General features: G+C 41.0%; 1 protein-coding gene across 1 annotated transcript; it reads right to left on the bottom strand.

Moving 5' to 3' along the window:
* Window positions 1-609: 609 nt before the first annotated feature.
* LOC121904106 (LHFPL tetraspan subfamily member 2a protein-like) lies at window positions 610-14,257 on the bottom strand. The gene is made up of 3 exons (XM_042421642.1): window positions 14,059-14,257; window positions 3,424-4,148; window positions 610-2,206 (listed from the first exon to the last, which is right to left on the bottom strand). Exons 2-3 carry the CDS (start codon window positions 3,833-3,835, stop codon window positions 1,950-1,952), a joined length of 669 nt encoding a protein of 222 aa, XP_042277576.1. The 5' UTR covers window positions 3,836-4,148; window positions 14,059-14,257; the 3' UTR covers window positions 610-1,949.
* Window positions 14,258-18,068: the final 3,811 nt, after the last annotated feature.

The following is an 18,068-nucleotide window of genomic DNA, read 5'->3' on the forward strand; positions in this document are numbered from 1 at the left end:
AAACTATTAAGTAGTTACACAACTTGTATCTGAGCTTCTTATCTGTGTATATCAATGCAAAAAAAACTTCAAGTGAAGGCTTGTCATTTTTACTTACAGCCATAGTTTCCACATGATATTTGCTCAGTATCAGTGGTATAAGCCAGTGGTTCCCAACCTTTATGGCTTGTGACCTTTTAAAGTGAAGTAATGTATACTCACAAACTGTTGTCACAGGTTGCATATGTGTACTGTATGAGTTGCGGGCAGTTTAACCAAAAAGTGATGTTCCCTTTTCAAACTTTTTAGTTTGGATTGTTTTGGCTTGAAGAAGAAAAACTCCAGTATTTAATTTTTTAAAAAAAAAGTGTTTGAGAAGTCAGAAATAAATAGATAATGTTTGCAGAGGAAATATGTTTTGTCTTCTTTACAATCTTATTGAAATTCTCTCAGATTTATCTTGCAGCGAAGGAGGGTAGAACTGTGTTAAGAAACTTGTCTACATTTCATCTCTAGGTGTCAGTGTTTCCTCAGAAAGTTTCTCTTAAACAGCAATGAAACATGGAAGTAGGAACCTACTGTATGCACATCAGTGTAAAAGAAAAGTTTTACACATGTTTCACAGACACATTTACTAAAGGACTGGTTTATTTGAGTACAAAGTATAGACTATTTCTCTCCACAAACATATCAACCTTTCATACTTGCAGCTCCAATACGATGTGCCACAGATGCTGTTAACTCTTGTTAATGTAACAAAAACAGCAGACAGTCAACATATTAAGACAGACAGACAGACTAGAAATGCTATGTAATACAATTTCATGTTATGGTTTCACTCATCCACTCGCTTTCACAGCAATTATTGCACATCTCATCTACAATGAATAAAAGCAATCACATGAATCATGTTACACTTACAGCGACTTATGGAGCACAGTTGAAAAAATAAAAACATAAGTGAGAAAATACATGAATTAAGTGCAAAATAAAATGGCAGAAGGACACCGCAGTGGCAACACTGATCAACTGTTGGGAGTTTTTGACAGGCTTTTGAACTTTTTACACATTTTTTTCCTGTCTTGGACCTCTTTACAAAGACAGATCTTGTTTGTATGGCTCTCTGCGTATCATAAGGTAGCTCATGATAAGCTGTAGCGCAGCCTGCTTTATCTCGCTGTGAGCAAACATCTCCCTCATGAAAGCTTACCGCAGTGAAACATATGGCGAGTCTCTGTTCTTTTTCTGCACACACGCCAGTTATTAAGCTACAACAGACCCACAAACAATCCATTTAACAGGGGGAACTCCCTTTGAAGTGAACAATCCCTTAAGTGGCACATCATAAGTTGTGAGGAGTATTACTATCCTGCTGTGCCACAGAACCAGAGCATATGGAGATTTAGGAACCTCGACAGTTAACGTCTATCTCGCACACAGAGAACATATGCAAGCTGTTGTTGAGCATTTTAGTGGACACATCTGCTACTATTCAGTGGTTTTTTGAGGTTTGCAGGTGAATAAACATCATAACAATGTGTTGAACCTGTCCACAGTAACACTAACAATATATCCACTACCAATATGATCAACTAACCCCCTGCTAATTAAGTACAGTGGTTTGTTTAAAGCAAGAAGTATTAAACATTATTTTGATGAGTAAACAGGTAATGTTCCTTAGCTTGCTGCTGTACCAAGGCCTTTTTGTTTAACCTGAAGTTGTGTTAGGAGACTAATATGGGGTTTCCTACTTCTTGGTAAAATCAGGTAGGCTACAGTGGTTTTCAGGACATAATACCATGCCTCAAGATTTTAAAAAGCTGTTAACAAGTTTCTGTTTTGTCAACAATCAGCTGATTTTATTAAGGCTATCATCAGTCAAGAAAATCAATGTCCATCCTCCTTCCACTGAAAGGAGCAGGTGTCCATATCAGAGAAACTGCACCGAGGATGCCTTCATTTGTGAAGGCTCAGAGCAAGCAGATCAGACTCTTTCCCTCCTCAATCTCCTCCTGGACCTTGTCACTGGAGGTGGCGATCTCAGCCTGAGCGGACAAAACGGCACACAGGAAGGTGGCCAAGGTTCCTCCTATTGCTGCGTAGAACGCCCAGCCGAGGGAACACAGAGCTGGCCTGAAGGGCAAGGCCTCGGAGCCGCAGTAGCTGATCACTTTCTCTGAACCCCAACCAGCAGGGTATAGCATGAGGCCCACCATCAGCAAGAGGCCTAGAGGGAGAAGAGACGATGAGACGAGGGGTTTAGTCACGTAAGTGTAAACATCGGGGCTGAAAGCACAAACAGATCGCAGTGCAGCTGGGAACACGGTGACTCAACACTGGTGAAGAATACATCTACTTTTCAGCTGACAAGCATTTGATTTGCGATGAGAGGAATGACCCCATTTGACCGCCCCCCTACAGTGATGTCACATAATGATAGATCACCTGGTTGACAGGCCCATCCAGCCAAACACACCTGTGGTAGTTTGTTGAAACATGCAATAAGACTTGGAGAAGTTTTGGTTGGAATATCTAACTGTCAACTAGGAAAGGAGCGATGGAGCAACACTGGATGTTGGCAACTTCTAAACTCAGATGTTTCAACTTGTAAAATAAATAGCAACACTGAAATTCCCTTAAGGCTATGGCATGAAGATAAAACCTCACTATGCCTGCATAGACGTGTAACCACTATGGACCTTATGTGCAGATTATTAGCATTAGCTTAGCTAGCAGGAGAGATGTAAGTACCTACTCAATTTCTTAAGTGTGTCCATCTTTCTTCCTTGTTTTTCTGACCTCAGTCACTGAGACACAGTTTAGATGCTAACTGGGAACTTTGAATGTGTAAACCCAAAGGCAGCACACAGAAAATGTTTTTGACTTGCATATTTAAAAATGTGTGTATGTTTTTGATTTTTAACGTGAAATCATATATAATAACATTAATATACTAAAATGTACAAACAGTTACATTACAGTTTGTTCAGTTTTCACAGTTGTCTTTTAGTTTTTACTTTACGTAAACATGTATTTTATAGAATCAAAGTAGATTATCCTCATCTTTGTCTGTGTTATATTAAGAATCGAGTTAACTTCCATATGCACAGTATGAACTATTAAAGTACATTGTACTTTAAGGTGTTTCTTGGCCTAGTAGTCTAGTATTGAATACCACTTAATTGCAGTCTCCAGTTTAATTTCCACTGGAAACGTTTGTGGCACATCATCTCTATTTGCTGTCCATAAACTATTGAATTAAATGCAAAATAACAAGCAAAATGCCAAAATAAATCTTGTACATTGAACTCTGAATGGAATTTATTTTCTGATGAAAAGTTGCAACGGAGCAGTTTGTCTGGAAGATCTGGACGCAGGACTTCTTTTTCTGTAACAACACATACACCATCATCATCCTCACATACACACAGATCCATCCCTCACCTGCGATAGCCTGGAGCAGTCCACAGATGTTGAATATGCTTTTCTTCAGGATACTCTGGAAGCACAAAGTGAAGATGGACATACAGGCCACGACCCCAAGCAGTAACGTCCCCGCTGCCAGGAACAACATGGCAGCCTGCCAGAAGCCACTGGCCACTTCTCCAAACGTGCTGGCATAGGGCCCACAGCTCACCCCTCTTCCCCAGGTCCCAATGCGAAGGCAGCGGCTGTAGAGGCCGAGAGATGGCCGGTACTCCCCGGAGTCCACTCCCGCCCTGCTGACACTGGGGTCCGACCGAGGGGATCCCAGCAGCCAATCAGGGCTCATGAAGGCGATGAGCTCCGCAAAGGCCACCACGATACTGAGCAGCGTCCAGAGCATGGAGCGGCATGTCACAATAACATGGCACATGGTGTTGACTCTAATTGGCAATTGATAAAAAGTAAAAAAAATATTCTTGAAGCCCTTTAAAGCTCCTCCAAGTGACAGAAATTTGGAAGTTTAAATTCCTTTCCTTACAAAGACAATAGTCCAGAAGGTTCCGTGTCCAGGCCCAGACGGCCTGCTGATCTTATCCTCTCTGAGCAAATGTTTTCCCTCTTCTCATGATTCTCCTTCCTCTCTTCTTTTGTTCTTTGAGTGGAGGTCCGATTCTGGTCATCCAATACAGCTACAATGCGCCGAAACAGCTTCCCTCAGCCATGGCACAATCAGAAAAGCACACCTACAGACACACAGACATATGGAGGTTACAAACTGCATCAGTGACTCACAGATATGTAGTGGGAGTAAATGATGTGTACATGGGGGGAAAAAGGGCATTAAAGAGGGACAGCAGTGTGGGAAAAATGAACAGAAACTAGTTTCCAGCCACTGTGAATCATCAGACTCCCTTGTGTTTGCTGGATTCGCCACACAGGATGTTCAATTTGTACCGTTTTCATCTGAGAGACCCGTACTGTCCCAGGACATTCCCATAAAGAGCGCTACTTCAAATTCACTATCAGCCAGCTGTGAGAGTGCCATGAGCAACACTTCCAGATGTCTGTTGACGTAAAGCCAGAGTGCTCAAACAGTCATGATGAATCACAGGCATGCTCACACACTCATTCACATAACTGCTAGAGATAACAACGTTTATGCCGTCGCCATTTTGCTCATACTCGCCAGAACTTTGTGTGTTTGATTTTATCTGTGAAACGTCAGGAACTTTGTGTGAGCAGCTGTCAGCACAGATCAACACAGAGTTCTGTTACAGCATGTAGCATTCAACAGTAACACAGTGTAACAAGCCAGCTGCTGTGGCAAGAACACACATGACATCAACTGGAGCTCCATCATTCAGTTCATTTTTTAAATTATAGTCTGAATAAATTCAACAAATTTAAAGGGAGTGGTTATTGGCTTTATTGTAGCATTTTATTATATTATTTTTGATGCTGCGGGGAAAAATCAGATTTCTTTCTTCTCTTTTCAATCGCAATCAAAACTTGATTACAAATAGCATGTAACCTGTAACAGATGACACTGTCAGTGGTAAACTGTGTGAGTGTTTGTGTGTGTTTGAGCCAGTGTGTATGTGTCCCAGTCACAGATATTGAGACTCTGTTGCTATGTTATGATTCATTTGCTGTGGCCACACTGGCCTCGACACAGCCGTGGTCTCGTGGGAGCACGGAGGTTTCTCAAAAGCCCTCTGATGTCATGATCCAGCCTTATGATACACACAGGAAAATATGTGGGGTCTGGTTTAAATACAGCAGGGTCGTCTCTGCTGTCTTGGTGGACCTCCCTGTGTCACTGGAGAAGACTTTTTACAAGTCCGTGTATCAAAAAAGGTGGTGAGAAGCTTAAAGGGTCTGTTTACCCAAATTACAAATTGTTTTTTTTTTGCATGTACTTCTAGTGGTATTCAGCCATGTCGGTCTATATTATATGTAAGATGTCTGCTGCCAATACAGGTGGAGGTGAATGGAAATGTGTTTGTGATGTTCACAACATTGAAAAGTTGCATTTAAAACATTCAACATTAACAGGTTGTTCCATAAACAATGTCCTGGTTTTGCTATGAGCAGTTCTCTATGAAACTAATATCTAAAGAAGAAATAGTCCCAATAAAAACTGTTCTAGAGCTTGACTGATACTAGATTTTTGAGGCCAGCTTAGAGCTGCAGTCTGGCTGCAGCAACTATTCTGATAATCAAATAATCAGTCATTTTTCATGCAAAACATTTTATGGTTCCAGCTTCTCTTATGTGATGATGTTCTGTTTTTCTTTGTCATATATGAGAGTGAATTGAATATCTTGAGGTTTTGGCCTGTTAGACAAATGAGGCAAATTGAAGACACCACAGTGGCCTTTAAGAAATGGTGAATTCAACATTTTCACAATTTTTTCACATTTCATAGACTCAACGATTAATCAGTTAATCCAGAAAATGATTGGCAGATTAATCCGTAATGGAAGTAGTCGTTAGTTGCAGCCCTAATTCCATTTTTTTAAGGATCCCTTAACATCATCTATTAAAGAATCATGACCAAAATATGTACAGAGTACAATATTTTACAATGGGAAAATAAACATGTCAGTGCTCTTTGGTGGATAAATTAGCAAATGGTTTCTAAATGAACTCATGATATTTCTTGTAACTTATTGGCAAACATATATACCAATAAATCTTTTAGAAGGTAATATCAGCTCATAACATCAGTCGTGATGATGTATCATTCAGGCTCCGCTGTTGACAGCCAGGTCTGTGGATTATCCAGGGTAACAGGTAAACATGTTGCTGTTAAGCATCACAGATTAAAATATATTCACCTCAATTGCTCTGGGCTGTAGGCGGAAATCTCAGAGACAGATTTAAAAAAAATAAACCTTCAGCATGGCTAGACACCAATAAAAGTAACTGAGTAAATATGTTTTTGTACAACGAGTGAACCAAACCTTTCAAAGTGTCTCCAGTCTGTGCCAGTGATGAAATGTGCCATAAATCAGGATTTGCCTGAGCCTAATGGATTCATAACTTTCACATAAAAGGGGAGGGAGGATTGTTAAACTGATAAGAGTGAATTGTTCTATCACGTTATCTGCACTAATTCTTGCTGAATGTGTCATCTTGTTGGTGATGAAAAGTTCAGCACCAAAGCTTTCATTAAGACTTACAAGTCATGCTGAGGCCCTAAGGGGAATAAGTGTGGTATTCGGTTATACATAACTCCCCCGCCACTCTCCGCTCAGGATGGTAAATCAACCCACCACATATGTAAGGAATGAGCACTGATGTTGTACGTTGTCTGATATGATTGGAGCCAGTTCAAGGCTTCAGACATTTCCCAGGCCATAAAATAAGAGTATTATCTCATGCAGCTAAAAAGGGCTGACTGATTCATCTGAATCGGGGTTGAATACGAACAAACCAGCAAAACTGGGTCATGATAACAAAATCATAGGCATGACAACATCTGAGGAGCACGTATGAGATTTGACACACTTAAGATGCAGGTGTGAGTCAGTTTATCAGGATCCAGTTCACCTCATGGGTGTGTTTTCAAGTAGTTCTGCTGTAGATGATGACAGATTATTCGGTTTGAAAGACTGTGCTTCTAGTGTGCGCGGGTTTGCTTTGTCTTGAGTTTGACAGTGATGCCTATCTGTAGCATTCCCAGTCAAGTTCATCTCATTCCATCTGCTCTGCTTGAGCAAAATGTCAGTAGCGTGTCTCCACTGTTATTCACATTCTACAATTTTGCATCCTAATTAGAGATTATGTGAACACTCAGCCAAAATATACTGTCTACATATAATTATGCAGCTTGAGGATAAACTAAGAGAGAGTAAACTGGGGGAGTACACTGCAGTTGATATTCATTTCCAATAGACTAGAGGTGAGCTGAGTGAAGTTAGAGCAACTGTCGAAATAAGATAATCAGCAACATTAGTATTCATTATCAGCCAAAAAGGAAATGCCAAAATAAACAGGAAGCAACAGTGTCTATCCAACAGCCTCTGAGGCACAGTCGTGCATTGTGAGGATGATCTTTCAAGATATCTTGTTTCAATCTAAACCGTTGTGCTGAACACAGGTTTATTAGAAAAAGTAAAAAAGGAACATCCTACGAAACAATACAGAGTACAATATAACCAAGTTTACATTAACTGTGATGTATTTGAAGTGTGTTTATGTGTTTCAGGAGAGGTTGGGGTGCGCCCTATTCTATTCCAGTCCTTGAGTTTACTCCAAGCCTCGTCACAAACTATTGCTCTCCTAATGCTTATCGTGCTTATCACAGTTTCCATTCTGCAGTAGTTACAATGGTTTCACACACTTGCACTCACTCAACACAGCCAGTGTTTTAGCTCCATTTATAGCTACCATTAAAATACAAAAATGCAAAAATGTAGGTTTTTAAATCTGAAAGTACGTGTGTAAATGTGGACAAACGTAAGAGAAAATGATATTGTGTGTGTTCTTTTAAGCAAGCACACACTCATACATGTAGTATATGTGTGCATGTTTGTTTGCATTGGTTTTTGTTTTAAGCCACCCAGGCTACAGTTTTAGTTTCGCTGTGGAGTTTAGGTCTTATGTTTGCAGCTGATTACAGTCCATCCAGACCAAGCACGGTGCTGCCTGTTAAGACTACAATGCCCACAAATTAGCATCTCTGCCTCTTTAAACCACAGGGATGGAGCTTAAACATATCTTGTCAGGGATGGCAGCAAGCAGCTTGTGTGATCTCCCCCATCTTTTACAGGAAATCTCTTCACTCACACCTCAACATGGCTTCCTTTAGTCTCACCAAAGACTGTACTCAGAAAGAGATAAAAACTTGAAAGGGCTTTTTCTGCTGGGTTTAAGAGAGGGCACATATGAAGAGGTATGGTAGCGATTTCTCATGTTTAAAAAAAAAATTATGCATATAAGGTGAGAAATGAGAGGGCTTACAAATGTATCTGCTAGCAGAGACTTTTTGTGGCTGACAAGAAACAATACTGTTTCTAACACCCATGATAACCACAATAACAACTTTATATTAACTCTGGTGGCTTAACTATTCACTACCAGCAAAATCTGCATTGTGCAAATTCTGCATAAGTAGACATCGGCAGATAATCTAAACATCTAGTATGTCTTTAGTCCTTGATTATTGAACTTCCTGTCATTTGCAAATCTGTGATTCTACTCTGCACATGTAGTGTAGTGTGTACATACTGCATATACAAAGTGTATGTGCGTGGGAGTGTATGCCTATTGCAGTGTCATTAAGCAGGCACAAAGGTCACTACATCCTGAAACTGATGAATATTTTCCGCTTGTTTGCTAGTTGTTGAGCAGACTTCTGGGAAAGTGCTTGAACAGCACTTCCTTGGCGAGGTCATGATTTTCTGTGTTTACGTGAGCGCTGAGGGAGGAGTATTTTACACTTCACGGCACATCAGACACTCTGAATTATGACTTATTCATAACCCGGAGACCAAGGCGCTGTGGGTGAGAGGTCTCCGCCTCTCAGTTGCTTTTGATAGATATGTATCATCATACTGTCAGATCTTTGTTACTGCAGCTCTCCATGTGCCTGTCATAGATATGTATCGTCGCCAACACTGATAGATCATGGAGTCTCATGCTTCTTTCGTGACTCTTCCGTGATGCTGAGTTAGGCCGATAATCCAGTAAATATGCTGGAAGATGAAAGACGAAAGCTGAAGCGGCAGTGAAGTGGTTCTGCATCTGATCTGGACCTGTTCATTCCCACACTGCTCTCCTGTCCTGATAGAAACCTTGCCTGCCACGCAGAATTATATGCATGTACCAGTGAAGGCCTGAAGCCAACTTATACACAGTCTTCCAGTCTTCATTCAGCGGGCCAACATGAATAGCCTCCTTGCTGCTATGAGACAAACTTTCTCTCATGGAATTTACAAAAAATACAATCCACAGGCCAACAGCCAACCATGTGGACTACAAGTTTGGCTGTGAAAACCTGTTGGCCAAGCAGCCCGTATGGTCAATAAAGTTTCTACTAATGAAGCGTAAAAACAGTTTGAGCCAGAGCCTTTTTGAAGTCCCAGACAAAGAAGCAGATTCGAGGCATATGTGGGTCAGTCAGTTGGCCGTTAGTTAGAGGAGGCCGTTGTGTAGTAAATCTGGAGTAATTGGTCTGAGATACCAGCAAAGGCGCTGGTAGCATGCCAAGATGCTGAGGTAATGAGCGCTGGCCACTGTAGTCTGCTCTGGAGGGTGAAAGTGGAAGAGGACTGAAGGTGGGTGGTTGAAAAGCACAGTTGACCCAGATTGTTCCATAAAGGGGAGGTTAGACCTCGCCATTAACATGAGTTTGCAAGACACAATTCCATTCATGGACATGCATTTACCAATTGTTAGAGATCAGATAGAAATGCTTTTTTTTCTATAACAGGAATGACCTTGTCCTGGTTTAGAAAGGGTTATTTGAGCTGTAGGATCACCCACCCAGATCAGATGACCCCCCAGTTGATCTGGGCTGGGAGGACTCCATTAGCTCATCTTTCTTTACTCAGAGATTCTGAACCAGAAACCTCAAATCAAGGCAATCTGTTCCCTACAGGCTGCTGCGCCTGGTCGGGTCTGGTCTGGTCTGGTCATGCATCTGGACCAGCCAGGAGGAAAGCCCTCAAACCAAAACCACATAAGAGGTTGTTACCATCACCATCTTCAAGGATACACAGCTACTCAAACAAGATGTGGACAGTGTGGGAGTCAGGCCACCGATGAGGGTCTAAATTTCCATTTGTGTCTGCAAGAAAATAAAAACCCCCAGAGATATGAAACTAGTGTGATACCAGCCAGAGTTGGACAGGACCAAACTCATCCCTCTTTCATAAAAGAATGCGAGCAGCCGAGTCGAAGTGAGAGAGTGAAGCAATGTAGCCTGAATGCTGAACAGACACCACCCACACAACGGGAAAACATCACACCCTCAACTCTTAATTTCAACATCGGTTTCCTATCAATCTTTAAGGAAAAGCTTCCTTCTTAAAATACACCATGGATCTGTGAGACCAGCTGATGAGTGGCTGATGTAAGAACAGCAGACAAGCCATGACATTAGCCAGAATATAGACACCCATGCCCTGCAGTGTTGACTCGTACTTTCATCACAGATCATTTATATGTACTGAAGAACAACAGATCAACACCAAGCTCTTTTTGCCCACAGCAGTCTGAAAGGCAGATGTGGTTACTTGTGAAACCTAAACCATATCTACCATCAGAGACGAAAAAAGAACAAAGCCTTTCAGACATAAAAGGTATGAGAGAAGTTACACAGAGCACTAATGAGTTGTACATTATGGTCTCCTTTGATTGTCACACATAAGCCTATAGCCTTAGGGAAGCAAAACCTCCACACCTGCTTTCACAGCATGCTTCACACTCATACAGAGACAGAGAAGAGATAGTGAAAGACTGATTCATGCATACAACATACAAAGCACCACAGAGAACAAGCACAAAGATGAGTTCAGTTTCCTCAGTTTACATGAGCTTTCTCAATCCTCCCAGATATTATGAAACAACCCGAGCCGCTGTGTTCAAGAGCTCTTTCTTTTTCGCTAACGATAACCATGTGAGTCGGTTGCTTTTGTAGTCCTCCATAAACAGCGACTGAAAGATCTGCAAGAGGAGAAAATGTTTCCCATGGATAGGCATGTACCACAACTTGTGTCTCATAACTTCAGCCAGTGAGTGATGGTGGCCGTCAAATGCATGTTTAGTGCTCCAGAGTTAGTTTAGATTTATTTTACAGACCCAGATTAAACATTATAAAACAATCCAAGATGTATAAAGCCATTAAACGTTATTCCCAAGCTGTGTATGAAGAGTGTGGAAATGCCAGCAGCTCTAGCTTTCAAATACAACCAGGGGGCCTGAGGTTTCGATGACAATGAGAGACCCCAAACTGTAAACAGCAAGTCAACAGTGAGAAGCCCCCCAACAGCATGCTGAAACAATACAGCCCACTTTACTGACGCACAAACACAAAAACAAATACACACCCATAAACTGTGAGAGGTGCCAGCCTGTGCTCACTCACCCGGGGTATAATTGCATCAAAACGCATGACTTCCCCAGGGAAAATGGGAGCCAAGTCCGTTTTTGTGTGCGTGTGTTTGTGTGTGCATGTGCCAAAAAAGCCTGAATAAAAAATCGGCCCTCTTCATCTGGCTCAACTCGACTCAACAAAGGCTGCACAAAGACGTGCCGACACTGGCCCCCCTTCACTCACTCTTCAGCTCTCAAAGACATGCCACCGTTGGCCCAGAATGCTCTCCTTCATTCTCAAAGACAGGCCGCTGTGGCCCCTAACCTATTCAATCTGTGCAACACCCAAGCCCCTCACTCCTTACGCTGACTCTGTAGTGGCCCCACAGCTTCTGACGCACAAAGCCCCCTCAGTGACCCTCACATTTCACTTGCACAAAGACAGGCATGACATGGCCTCGCTTTACTTCGTCTTCACTTCTTCTGCTCTCTAGTTTGTTACTAGAAGGTTTGGATGATGGGTGCACACAAGAAAATGCCTTTGCATCCCCCTTCACTGTGACTTTTAAAGGACCTCGGATGTTTTTTGCATATAAACGACTATCTAATAATGCTTTTTGTTATCACCAAAGCACGCTGTACCATCATTTTTTAAATAAATTGAAAACTTGAAACTTGTTTGAGATACGAAGATAAACCATCACAGTGAACATTTTGTATCCTTTATCTATCATTAGAGTAATATTGCAGCTATAAGCAGGGGCTGTTAAAAATATCCTTGTAGGTCAATCCACAGAATCTTCCATATATGGGATTAAGGTCGATTTCCAATAAGCATTGTATTCATATCTGAAAAATCATAAAGATTTCTTGCATTAAAGGGGCACTTTATCTATTTTCAATGAAGATGTTTATTCATCACAGGGAATATTACTCAGTAAACTGTTATTTCAAGTCCTCTGTGGTTTTGGATGAGCTTTTCAAAGTCAGTCTGAGAATACACCCCTAATTATGTCATCAAGGTTATCTCTGCTCGGGCTTGGAGACAGATTTTTGCATGGAGAGAGACATGGGTATTTACAAGGCAAGGGGGGTCTGATGAAAGACGTTGGCAAGTTGCATTATGAGAATTGTAGGATTCAGCTGTTTAGTAGCTGCCTCTAAAGTTTTAGGTGTCAGATGTCATCTATGAATGCACCAACAAGGTACAAAGCAGGGAATGCATCTAGAGACTTGTGGTAAGCAATAATGTAAAGTTCATGCAATTAGTAATTAATAGGATGTAAAAAGTAATTTTTATGGTCCTTTAGGGTCTTCTATGTGGTTTTTAAAGAGACTGCGGATGTTCAACACTCTTACAAGCCAAAATCAGTCACAGAAGAGGCAGAGTGACTGATTTTTCTTCCATCAGATAGATCAAAATGACATGAATCCACAAGGCAGTGTTTGTAGTTGCTAAAACGAACAACTTGTTTTTTTCACCACTGTAAAAAAAATCTCACTCTGCTATCACTATCATCACTGCTCCATCCAGTGACACATAACAAGTTTGCACTTGTTCTCTGGGGAGCTGTCAAAACTGATTCTAGGAAGCGAAGCCAGGTTAGGGCAATCACAGTAAAGTAAATTGCTGCATAATTAGATCATAAAATAACTCCTGCAATTTGCTGAACGTTAAGAATGTTGATTTGTAACGGCTTGAGTGTTAGATGATGGATTATTCCTGTTTCTGGAGGAAAGCGGTGATTCCCTGCTCTCATCATTTTACTATGGTTTGTCCTTGAACTCAGCTAGAATAAACACTGGACATTTTCCTGGTTTTGTTTAGTTTATGATAGAGTAGCACTTCCCCTCACAGTGAAGTGCGTATCAGGCAGAGCTCCATGGGTGGCTCACATGGACAGGGCCTCCTCCCTACACTTCAAGGACATAGGATTGTGGTGGAAAGAGAAGGCTGCTGGGCGGGCATGTGTGAAAGACAGATTAAGAAATAAAAATAAGATTAAAAAAAGTTGATAAGTAGTGAAAAGATGATAAGTAGTCAGGCTTCTTGCGGAGGTGATTTTTGTGCTGTTAAGTCAAACTACAACCAGATGTTTTACCTGAACACAGAAAATGGTAAGATCTGATGCAACTGCAGATATTATAGTTTCACCTTGAAGCATATTGTTCCTTCTCCTTATCCACATCACTTCAATGAGACCCATTTCTTCTATTTTTGGGGGAAAAAATGATAAAATATCACCACTCAAATTGTATTCAGGTGGCTGCTTCAGCATTATCTCTCTGGATAAAGAATCAATGACGCAAAACTTCTACTTAGAAACAGACTAATTGCTGCCAATAAACAATCCCATTAAAAGAGATCAAAGTGCAATTTACCCAAGTAGCACATCTTGCATGGTGTGTGTGTGTGTGTGTGTGTGTGTGTGTGTGTGTGTGTGTGTGTGTGTGTGTGTGTGAGGTGATAAATCAAAGTATATTAGTTTATTTTAATGACTCTCTCAGCAACATGATCTCATATCTGCCACCTGAAGCCAAACAGGAGAAGGATTAAGTGCATTAAACACAGCAACATTAAGTGTCCTTGGCGCGTTGTCGTTTACTTACAGGAAGTCAAAGTGAAGAGATTTTGCAGGCGCAACAGTGAAGAAGCTGTTCTTTGTTTTGAAACGCTGGTCCTTTTCCCGGGGCAGCTCAGCTTTCTAACGCTCATTCACTGAGACTCCTTTCTTCAGGACGTTATTCTCTTTCCTTCTCCTTCGCACAAAGCCATCCCACTACCAGCTGACGTCGTCCTTTCTCCTCTTTTCTGCCTCTCTCTCTCTCTCTCTCTCTCTCTCTCTCTCTCTCTCTCTCTCTCTCTCTCTCCTCCCTCCTCCTTCTCCCATCCCCCACCCCGTTTGTCAGAGAGAAAGAAGAGGAGGAAGAAAAAAAAGTTATGGGCTATGTTGAGGTGATGAGAGTGATGATGATGATGATGATGATGAGTTCTTGGATTCCCGAGACTTACCTTCCCATAAACTCCAACAACAAACGTGTCGAGGCTGATTTATTCAATTCCTCTATTCTCTTCGTTTCTGTAATGCAGTAGCACAGCGAGAAAGTGACTTTTTCTCACTTTTGGGAAGAAACGATCCATTTTCTTCTACTTTTCAGGCGAAAGTAGCACACACACTCTGAGACACTGGAAACTAACTAACTTGGAATATAAAATAATTACATATCTAGAATTATATGTAGAGGACCCAGTACCAAATGGTCAATTCACTAACCACATTATTTATAAGTGTGTAACAAAAACTATTAATCATCTTAAAATGCATACAATGCAGAAACATAATTATTTTTATGAGCACAATTACATTTCATACTGCACTATTCAAGTTAAAGATTATCTGCTTCAAATTAAGTCAATAACAGGTGCAGATTTGCAGACATGAGTCAACAAGGACTTGACTACTGTAAGATTTGACTTATAACTTGACTCCCAAAAAGAAAAACACTTGACTTGAATCTAGAAAGCTATTTCAAGTCTCAAGTTTTGACCTGTAAATCCCCAAACGATAAAAAAAAACAAATGAATGAGAATGTGGGCTACATACATACCTGGAATATTTCATTATTGTGCTCATGCACTGAAAGGACTTGGTCTCAGCTATGTTAACACAGATTTAAAAGGACGCTGTTCAAGTGTTGTGTCCTTAACGTTTAACAATGCTAACATTGTCAGCGTTCAGACAGGAGCGCCGACTTTTTTCTTGTGAAGATTTGCGGCTTGACTTGGATTTTTACATTTTGGGAAATACGCTTATGCTTTCCTGTCTTAATATTAAATATTGAATAAATATTAAGCTCCTGCCAGCAGCCAGTTGGCTTACAGTAGCTTCGCACAAACACTGGATACAAAGGTAACAAAGTCCGCCAAGAAGTCACTACACTCGGCCAAGAAATAGTCCGTCACATCCCCTCGTAAAAAACCACAACTTGTTGTTTCTGCACTTTACGGCTGCTATACAAGCTTCATGAGAGTGATATTGATCTACTCAGTCAACGCTCAGCAAGGAGGCAGATAAGTATATTACATTTCAAAACCTTATTATTACTATAAAGGAATTGGGATTTGACATAAGACATAAAAACAGCTCTGATGATTGGCAATAAAATCACATAGACAGCGGATCTAAAGTGTCTGCAGCTCTTGGTTGTTTTGTCAGGGAACAAGGCGTAGTAAAAAAAACACCTTCCTTGTGTTTTTTATAGAAGACTCCAGAAAGGTTTTCGGACCATAATCTTCTCTGAGCGTGCTGTGTCTCCTCCTGTGGAGGAAGAACAGGGATCTCTCCTCTCAGCTCGCTCTGCAGGCAAACACGGCGCTGAACGAGCTGAGTGAGAGACATAAACCACACTTATTACACTGTGGTCTGTGGAACTTTGACAGCTCGGGGAAGACCGTCACACTGGGACCATATGAACATTTTGGGGAGGGCAAATACACTGCAGCAGGAAACAGTGAATGACATTCGGCCCTAATTGCATGTTTTGAAGGATTGTGTGGCTTGTAAGAAATGTTAAATGGTGACGCAGATAAATTGCTGGAGGAAGTCCATGTGGATCCTTGTGAGCTTTACACAATGACTTTTTGAGTCACTTAATGCTCCACATAGCAGGATTCATAAGCATCATTTACAGACCGGTTTGGAAACATATATTCATGCTTAGACAAGTTGGACTGTTGTGATGGTATTTCTCACGTTTTGGAGGTTCAGGTTCAGGTCATGCAGACTGATGCTGCTCAGCTTGAAGAGAATTGAACATATCGCACCTGTTTGCATGGCTTCTTGTGCGTCTTAGAATACTCTGATTTGCCTATAAATATGGTTTAAGACCAAAATACATCTCTCAGATCACTGGGAAGCAGCCTGCTAACGGTTCAAAGAGTCCAAACTAATCATGAAGAGGTTGAATTACTTATTATGGTCCTCATAACTGAGGATAAAAGACTTGCTTGATATCTGACTCACCTTTAAAACCAGGTTTCAAACTTTTACGTTCTCAGTTCCATTTAAATGAATCATAAGCACTTCACTTTCATCCTGCACTCTCCTCTATTTATGTCTGTCCATTTTCTCGTTTTTAATTTCCTTTACACTTTTATGTTTCAAATTCCCTACACTGTATTTCTCTTTTTGATGTTTTTATGCCTTACAAAGTACTATGAATTACCTCTGTGTATGAAATGTCCTATAATTTGCCTTGCCTTACTATACATCACAGCATGGCTACAGATACAGTATTCAGTGACAACCTGCTGTAAATGTTACATGATATATAAAGGCTAGACATCATTTTACTCGCTGTATTCTGTACATTTCTTTTTCTTTGTTTTATGAGAAGGAAGGAAGGAGGACGGAAATTCTGGTGAAAAGATTCCCAAGCTCCGTGTTGAGGTCTTGAACCTGTTCAACTCCATTTCTTCAGTCTTCTTGTGAAGCAATATGCATCCAAATCCAATAAACATGCTCATGCCAGTAGAGAAGCTATGTGATATTGAGAAAACTCAACTGTGAGTAAAGGCAGCTTGTGTGTGACTCAATGAAAGGCACTCCCAGATTTCTTCACTGTCATAAACATTCAGTTTATGACAGTGAGTGATGAACCCATTGATTCACTATAATATCACCGGCTTGTAATACAAATATTTAGACTTCTTCCTCCTTCTCATCAATGTTTCCACGCACATTCCTTTATTACACATATGATGAATTTGTTAAAAGTTTCCCTTCACACTGTGCAACTCAAACAAAATGAGCTTCACCACATTGGTATGCGGTGCATCTCTGTTGCATGATGTTTCTGTATAGTACAACCCATATATACTACAAAATCTTAAAAACAGCCACTCTTCTTCACAGCCTGTTAACAACAGCTCTCATTTCCTCTTTGGGATGCTGCAGTGCAGTTGATGAGTGCAGCTCTTCATGCCGCCCTCCTAACATTCTTCACAGCCTCAAACTTCATACTGTACAATTTGTCTCATTGCACACAAGGTGCCTCAGTTCTCCACTGTGGCCGAGCTACTGTGTCATTTGGTCGACTGCCTTTCGGGACTTCCTCTTTCCACACCAGATCTGTCTGTATGTGCCGCCCTGGTGAGAACACTGTGGGAGGCAGAGAGTCTGTAAATAGATAAATGGTCATGTTGGTGCTCTGGTCTCAGAGGCAGGAAGATGTTCTTAGCTGCAGGGCAACTCCATGGGAAATGCAGACATAGCTGAGGAGACACTGGGGGAGATGACAGGGTTTCGGTGGTTAGAAGCTGTGGGGAGGAAGTTAAGCACTATGCTATGAAACCATTTTCCTGGTGCATGTGTGTGTGAAAATAAAAGATACAGCAGGGGTTTAAATATAAACTGTAGCTGCACTGGTTCTTAAAATATCAATAGATAAATTATGACAGAATTTTAAAACAGTGATGTAAAGATGTTTTTATTTCCTCACAAAAAATCTGCCTCGGCGTAACAGAGAGCTTTGTATTCTGATTGTATGGGTGCAAAATAATAGGTAAAAGCTTTATTTTTGGAATATGATAATTGTGCATGATGCACCTGCATCTTAAG

This window comes from Thunnus maccoyii, chromosome 9 (genome assembly GCF_910596095.1).
Source record: "Thunnus maccoyii chromosome 9, fThuMac1.1, whole genome shotgun sequence".
Classification (NCBI taxonomy): Eukaryota; Metazoa; Chordata; class Actinopteri; order Scombriformes; family Scombridae; genus Thunnus; species Thunnus maccoyii.

What these genes read in the sequence shown, in the direction of transcription:
- LOC121904106 (XM_042421642.1), bottom strand. Translation starts at nt 3,835, where the DNA reads ATGTGCCATGTTATTGTGACATGCCGCTCCATGCTCTGGACGCTGCTC. An exon ending in ACTGCTCCAGGCTATCGCAG is followed by an intron (nt 2,207 to 3,423) that starts GTGAGGGATGGA and finishes TTCTCCCTCTAG; the next exon opens with GCCTCTTGCTGATGGTGGGC.